This window comes from Sinocyclocheilus grahami, unplaced genomic scaffold (genome assembly GCF_001515645.1).
Source record: "Sinocyclocheilus grahami isolate Dianchi unplaced genomic scaffold, SAMN03320097.WGS_v1.1 scaffold419.1, whole genome shotgun sequence".
In the NCBI taxonomy this organism is placed as follows: Eukaryota; Metazoa; Chordata; class Actinopteri; order Cypriniformes; family Cyprinidae; genus Sinocyclocheilus; species Sinocyclocheilus grahami.
In genome coordinates this window covers 1,434,317-1,442,190 of record NW_015505598.1, presented here as the reverse complement: position 1 = coordinate 1,442,190, position 7,874 = coordinate 1,434,317, and the positions used below count along the sequence as shown (strand labels likewise).

At 37.6% G+C, this 7,874-nt stretch overlaps 1 protein-coding gene across 1 annotated transcript in view; it reads left to right on the top strand.

Moving 5' to 3' along the window:
- cux1b (cut-like homeobox 1b) overlaps window positions 1–5,869 on the top strand; it is a 30,815-nt gene extending 24,946 nt beyond the window's left edge. Inside the window, exons 15-21 of the mRNA XM_016232779.1 lie at window positions 11–138; window positions 2,310–2,373; window positions 2,502–2,614; window positions 2,695–2,826; window positions 5,001–5,081; window positions 5,180–5,244; window positions 5,355–5,869. Of these exons, the coding sequence (XP_016088265.1) occupies window positions 11–138; window positions 2,310–2,373; window positions 2,502–2,614; window positions 2,695–2,826; window positions 5,001–5,081; window positions 5,180–5,244; window positions 5,355–5,406 (635 nt within the window). The 3' untranslated portion in view covers window positions 5,407–5,869. The remainder of the gene's footprint in view (window positions 1–10; window positions 139–2,309; window positions 2,374–2,501; window positions 2,615–2,694; window positions 2,827–5,000; window positions 5,082–5,179; window positions 5,245–5,354) is intronic.
- Window positions 5,870–7,874: the final 2,005 nt, after the last annotated feature.

Below are 7,874 nucleotides of genomic sequence, written 5' to 3'. Positions count from 1 at the left end.
GTGTATTTAGGCTGTTATGCATCTCTACAGCTGGAGTTCTCCGCAGCAGTGAAGACCAGCGCTGAACAGAAAGAGCTCATCCTCAAACTGGAGCAGGATCTCAGCATCATCCAGACGATGTCACGGCCCGAAGCTGAGGTCAGACGCGAGCATGAGCTTCGGAGCCTATGATTGTGTATGATTGAGCCTATGAAAAAAACTTGAGTATCATTATAAGTCAACCTCAAATAAACAATAACTTTAAAAAAAGATAACAGTAGTTTTATTCATCAAGGATTAATCAAATTGATGCGACAGTAAATTAATTTGTAATGTTTCAAAAGATTTGTATTTTTTAAAATGCTGTTCTTTTAAAATTTCAATAGAAATATTGTGCAGCACACCTCTTTTCAACATTGATAATAATCAGAAATGTTTCTTGAGCAGCAGAGCAGCATATTATACTGATTTCTGAAGATCATGTGACACTGAAGACTGGAGTAATGATGCTGAAAATACAGCTGCGCATCACAGAAATATATTACAGTTTAACAGAGATTCACACAGACAACAGCTGTTTTAAATTGTAGTATTTCACAATATTACTTTTTTCTGTATATTTGAGCTAGGGGTGTGCGATATGATGATTTTTGCAATAAAAAATGTCTCCAAGATCTGCTTTTGAAGAAATATCGTAGTATCGTGCTACAGCGCACATTCTATCAGCTGCAGTTCTGGCGCCGCCGTCTCCGTATACTGTACAACGCCGCATTCACATCACATCAGTGTTAACTCAGAGGTAGAGTTACTCTCACAGGACACTGCACTTACTCGCAGTCACAAAAGTACATTATTTGCATCTGCTTTAAAGCCTTGCAAGTTAAACTTTTCATTCACATGCTGTTCTGACGTGCGCTTTTTCTGAGCGCGCACACATGAAGCATGTGCACTAAAATGCCTGTCAAACATCGCCTGATTACTGAAGTTATCTTTTGTGCTAATACTGTCAAAACACACAAGGTTTATATATAGACTCAGTTGGTTATGTCTAAAATGAAAGTAAACAGTTGAGAGAAAAACGGATGTGTGTCTGTATATTAGATGCGTGCAGCTCTTAAAGGGACAGTACTAAACATGCTGCCGACTGTCATTAAAGGGATAGTTCTTCCTAAAATGTAATTTCTGTCACTATTTCCTCACTCACATGTTGTCCCGAACCTGTATTAATTTCGTTCTTGTGCTGAACACAAAAGAAGATATTTTGAAGAATGTGGGTAACCAAACAGTAGCTTTGAATTTGATAGTAGTAAAAAACACTATGGAAGTCACTGTGGATAAGCAACTGTTTGGTTTTCCATGTTCTTCAAAATAACATTTATGTTCAGCACAAGAAAGAAACTCCTATTTAAAACAACATTTGAGTGAGTAAATGATGGTATAAACATAAAACACTATGACAGAATTGACAGACCGATGACAGAATTTTTATTTTTGGGTGATCTAAAACACAAAGAGAAAAATCACTCACTAGACTGAAAAACTTTAATACAGTTGCTTTAATATGAGTCGATCTATATAGTGTTTTCTTTTTATATTCCGTTTCTTGAATGCTCCTGCTAAATACACCTATCGTACCTGAAAATAAAACACTGTTTTATTTTTATATTTTGTGTATTTGTAACATGTATCTTTGTTCTTATTTTTTAATGGCAAAGCTAAAATAATGGCAAAGGTTTTTATCTTCACCCACATTGGCCTAAATATCCGCTATTCTTTTTTTTTTAAATATTTTGTTACGTTGAAAGGCTTTGTCTTTATAATAGGGATATTAGTTTGGCTGTAATGCTCAGACGACTTGCAAAACAGTAAAACCAACATGACAACGAATTGTGATATGATATTTTTGCTATATCACCCACCCATAATTTGAGCAAATAAAAGAATTAACGATACTAGTGACTTCAAACTTTTGTTTTTATGTGTAATATAAGTGTTGGCAAGAAATCACAGACCTCCTGTTGAAGTCTTCACCAGCAAACATTTTTCAGTTTTTCATTTTTTTCTGAACAATGGAGTTGAACACTGAAAAGGCAGTTAGTAACTTGATCTGAGTGTGAAGAATACTGATGCACTTTTTTATAGGAGGAGTAAAAAAACATATGTGAATCTGTTCCAAATGACAGTTGTGGAGGATTACAGTGTTTTTCAGGAGATATATGAACTGACAGCTGAACTCATCCAAAGCACAGCCTTACACACAAGTACAAAAGGCATCTTGACACAAGTCACAGTAATTTGTGATAGCGATTGATTGTTTTTTTGTCATCTAGGGTGCAGACAGCAGCGTGGTGAGCATCCCCGAGCCAATTAAAGAGGCCACCGCTCTGTTCTCAGGTAAACTAAAGAACTTGTGCTCATATCAGCAGCTCATGAGAGCAGGAGGACCATATAATGCTTATGCACACATAATACAGACTCGATTCATGAGATGCTTATACAGCTGTTACTCTGTGTGTGTTGAGGTGTGGGCGGCTCTCCTCAGACGGATCTTCCTCAGGGTCAGATGGACTCTCTGCTGTCCATCATCTCCAGTCAGAGGGAGAGATATCGCTCACGTAACCAGGAGCTGGAGGCCGTGAGTGCACTTCACTGTAATGACTCCTGTTGCTCCGAGGAAGAGAGGCTGACTGTGTTGTTGTTGTTGATGTCTGTCAGGCGAACAGCTCCCTTCAGCAGACCGCACAGGCTCTTCAGAGCCAGCTGGACAGTCTGCGCGCCGACAACATCAAGCTCTACGAGAAGATCAAGTTTCTGCAGAGCTACCCAAACAGAGTAAGTCACGTCACGGCGAGTCGACCATCATCATCATGAATAAACTTGGACATTTCAGCACTAAGGTGAAGTGGTGTGTAGCTCCTGTTGGGCCTAGGGGTGTGCTATATGATTGTTCTGAGATAAGACTTAATTAAATCAGTATCAACAAAATCCATCTTTGCACTCGTGGCACAGAAGCTGCATCTGAAGTGGTATTTTGGTAAACTCATATTTATTGATTAATGCAGCTCAGAGGTGGCATGAATGCATTTACACTGTAATTCCAATTGCAAAAAAATTTAGATTTTTTTTTTTTTTAAAGAAATTTAAAATATGAATGAATCAAGTAATTCTTTATGAACGAGTCATTGAATAGACCTTTATCACAGCTGAATTGATTACCATCGAAACGGTGTATCGATTATGTATATTTTTCAATATGCTGCAATCATCTAGTTGAATAAAAGCCTGTTAAAATGAGATAGGCGAAGAGATATTCTGATGATTACTGTGCACAGAATTTTCCAAACTCAACAGAACTTGTTTTAATCCAACGTAACGTTACCGATTTCAGCACACTGTGCCAGCGCTCGTTTAAATAGTGACTGCAGTGCTGCATTGTGTGCCAGACCTGATGAATAAGATCAGAATTAACATATTCATTCATTTGCATTCAATTCTAGTCATTATTCTGCTGTTTTTCATTCAATCATTCAATCAAATCACTGTATGTAATTCATGAATGTATGCCAAAATTCTTAATTAATATTCAAAGTCACGCATTATACTGTTTAAGAGATATTAGCCTAAATGTTCAACACTGTTAAATTTCTTTAAGGCAACGCCCGCGCATTCATTCATCTATTTTAATACTGCTTTTACGAAAATTAACCATTGTATGTGTAAAAATTAAATATGGTTACTACATATTTACTATAGTAAAACCATGGTTCATTTTTGTAAGGGTGTTTATCAGTCAAATTCATTTAAAAAACGTAAACGGGTATGAAATATGATCAGTAAGAGAAAAACATTGTTAATGAGAAGACAAACTTGACTGCAGCAGGTTAGTTGGGAAATACATTTATTTATTATTCAGAATGCACATTTGGAAGGGAAATGTATTAATACGCTCTAAAAAATGCTGGGTTAAAAAGGGACCAACCCAGCTATTGGGTTGTTTTGAACCCAACCGCTGGGTCAAAACAACCCAACAGCTGGATCAAAACAGCCCAACATCTGGGTCAAAACATCCCAACAGCTGGGTCAAAATCAGTATTTTGTTTAGGCAGTATTTGTGGCACTTTTGTGGCAGATTTGTCCAAAATGTGTGCGTTTTTTGCGCCAACGCATTGTTAAATGATTAAATGATGTAATATTCCCATATAAACTTTAACATCCAATTAAAAAATATTTGTATAGTAAAATTAGCTAATTCACGAGATCAATACATCCTTTATTAGGCCGCTTTGTCGAGTTAAATGCATCTTTACGGAGGTGTCGAAATGCTGAATCAATTCATTCACTTCCAACAGCGCTTAATGGGAGCAGCATAGACAAAAAAGTAGCCATTGATAATATCTAAACAATATGTAGTAGTATAGTATATAGTATCCAAATCAAAATGTAATAAAATTAATTTGTGTGATTTATGTGTAGATTATGTGCAATGTCTTAGCCACTAGGGATTGTTACATAGGGCTATACAGCATCTAGTGGCAACACAATGATATTACAGATACTAAATTGTGCAAAATGTTTATCTTAACAGTCAATTTACAAATAATGCATTCAGATTTAAAGAACTCAATGCACTGAATCTCCACAAATTAGTGCTGTTACTATGACAACCAATTTTAATGTGACAAGCAACTGGTGTCTGAAAAGAATTATATATATATATATGCAATTTTTTTTGGGGGGGGGGGGTAATAGGGATTTCGCCTAGGGCGTCAAATTGGCTAGAAACGGCCCTGACTCGTGATCACCTGACTAAGCATACAGTGATTCTACATTTTAGTTAATGGTGGGAAAAATATCCAGATGCTTGTACAGACACATTCAGAGCTAAGCTGACACAACACATGCTCCCATTTCACCAAACCTGATCCGGTTCGCTTGGTCTTCGGTGACGGTGTTGTTTTGTCATTTCCCTCCTCTTTTGCTGTTCCTGCTGTCTGTGCTGATGCTCGGCGAATGTGTTTCAGGGTCGTGTGATCCTCTCCAATAAGACGGCCAGAACTGTGGCTTTCTTCTACACGCTGATGCTGCACTGCCTCGTCTTCCTGGTGAGTCACACATGATCCTCGGTTTACGCTGTCCGTCACAGCGCACTGCTGTTTTAAGTGTTTTGCTTTTGCCTATGTGTGTGTGTGTGTGTGATCAGGTGCTGTATAAAGAATCCTGGAGTGAGAGTATCAGTCGGGACTGTGCTGCATTTTGTGCAAAGAAGTGAGTGTTTTTACCCTGTGCGAGTTTCCTGAATGACATTTGATCTGGTTTTGAACCACTTGAATTGTGTTTAATGCATGTGGTTTCTGGTTCACACTTTCTTCCTGCAGATACTCCGACCACCTGCACCGTTTCCATGAGACTGGAGATGTGTGGCAGTAGCGGCGTCTATCCACTAGAGAGAGCGGTTCACATCAATCACATGTTCATGACATGAAAATCATAGCTTGTGTACTAGGACCAGGTTAGTTGGGGAATATACTGGGTTGAATATTAAACTGACAGGAGGTTTAAAGGTTTGATGATGTTAATTTACATGATGAGATGTTCTGCAAGCCATGTGTTGAGCATTTTCTCTCTGTTACCGTCGATTTGACTTGAAATCAGTCATCTCTAACATCTGTAACACCTGCCCAGGGCTGATCTGTTGCTCTTGCATACATGATTATAACACTTTACAAAAAAATCGGTGGTAAAAATTTTGGTTTATTTAACTTTGTGCCAGTCTGCCAGATACTTAGAAGCCATGCATCTGACACAATATTTACATCCCTTCATTTTGTATATTCAACTATTGGGACTTAAGGTGTAGTCTCTTGAAATTAAAGTTAAGCTTTCAAGGGAATGTGTGTTTTCTTTATTATGAGATTAATCTATTAATACAACTAATAAAATAAAATTAATAAAAAGTTTGGGGGTCGGTAAGATTTTTAATGTTTTGGAAAGGAGTCTCTTCTGCTCATCAAGGCTGCATTTATTTGATCAAAAATACAGTAAAATTGTAAAATATTATTAGAATTTGAAATAACCATTTTCTCTGTGAATATCTATTAAACTGTAATGTATTTCTGTGATGCGCAGCTGTATCTTCAGCATCATTCCTCCAGTCTTCAGTGTCACATGATCTTCAGAAATCAGTATAATATGCTGATCTGCTGCTCGAGAAACATTTCTGATTATTATCAATGTTGAAAACACAATATTTTTGTGGAAACCGTGATACGTTTTATTTTTCAGGATTCACAGATGAACAGAACGTTCAAAAGAACATTTATTTGAAATCGAAATCTACTGTAACATTATAAATGTCTTTACTGGCAGTTTTGATCAATTTAATGCATCCTTAATGAATAAAAGTATCGTTTTCTTTCCAAAAAAAACAACATACTGACTCCGCCCCGTTCAACAGCACTGTGCATGAACCAATAATTGGAGATATTTCCACATTTGCTTTATTGATTCTGAGGGACATCTGTGCTTTAAATACATGAAATGGCATGGACTCCTGTACACTGAAAGCAGCATCCGCTGAACCTAATTATTAATAAATGAAGGGCTTCCTGTGGACAGCTGAGAATATTTCTGGACTTACACTGATGATGCTCGAGACTGCTCAGGAGTTCATCGTGGAAGCAGAAGTGAAAGGCTCATTTTGTAATGAATAATTAGTGAGACGGAAAACAGTCTCCTCCATCGGTCTGCAGACATCCAGCGGGGTGTTGTGTGCTTGAATAATTCATCTAACGGCTCTTCATGAGTCCAGACCCTCAGCAGTTCATTCTGCTGTACATGAGCCTGCAGAGCTTGCCCAGGAGCAGCTGGATCTGAACATCAGATGTTTTTAACACGCGGCCTGGGTTATCTGTCGGATGCTTTTTGTGCTTAAAGTTAGATTTATTGTGTTATTTGCCCGAGAAAGACATGACAGTAACTGATTACATTTGATCTAAATTTCTAATGTTTTCAGCTGTTAATCATTTTCAAATATGTAAAGCTCACTTGAAGTAAGATTATAATCATTTAATTTTTAAAGCCCAGCCACCACAAAATCAGACTTACTTGGAGATCATTCTGAGGTTAAATACAGATTTAAAACCATACACTCTTAAAAATAAAAGTGCTTCACGATGCCGTAGAAGAACCTTTTTTGTCTGAATGGTTCCATTAACATCTGAAGAACCTTTCTGTTTCACTAAAGCTTCTTTGTGGCGAAAGAAGGTTCTCCAGATTATACAAAGGTAAGAAAGAGATGGTTCTTTAAAGAATGGTTCTTTGTGGAACCAAAAATGGTTCTTCTGTGAAGCAGTGTAACAAGAAATAGTTTATGATACTGTTTTTGAAATCAAATCTTTGCATAGTTATAACACTGGCGTCTAACAATGACTTGGAAAAAAAACAGTTAATCTTAAAAAATAAAGTATATACATACGTTATCACATAAACGTGTCCTAAACTCCTGAAACATTGCTGTCTCGTATTTTAGAGCAGTCACTGCAATTTATGTAAGAAATAAATTAAATATGTGTGTGTGTGTGTGTGTGTGTGTGTGTGTGTGTGAGAGAGAGTGTGTGAGAGAGAGTGTGTGTATGTGTGTGAGTGAGAGAGAGAGTATGTGTGTGAGTGAGAGAGAGAGAGTGTGTGTGTGAGAGAGAGAGTGTGTGTGTGTGTGTGTGAGAGAGAGAGAGTGTGTGTGTGTGTGTGTGTGTGTGAGTGTATGTGTGTGAGAGAGAGAGTGTGTGAGAGAGAGTGTGTGTGTATGTGAGTGAGAGAGAGTGTGTGTGTGTGTGTGAGTGAGAGAGAGTGTGTATGCGTGTGAGTGAGAGAGTGTGTGTGAGAGAGTGTGAGTGAGA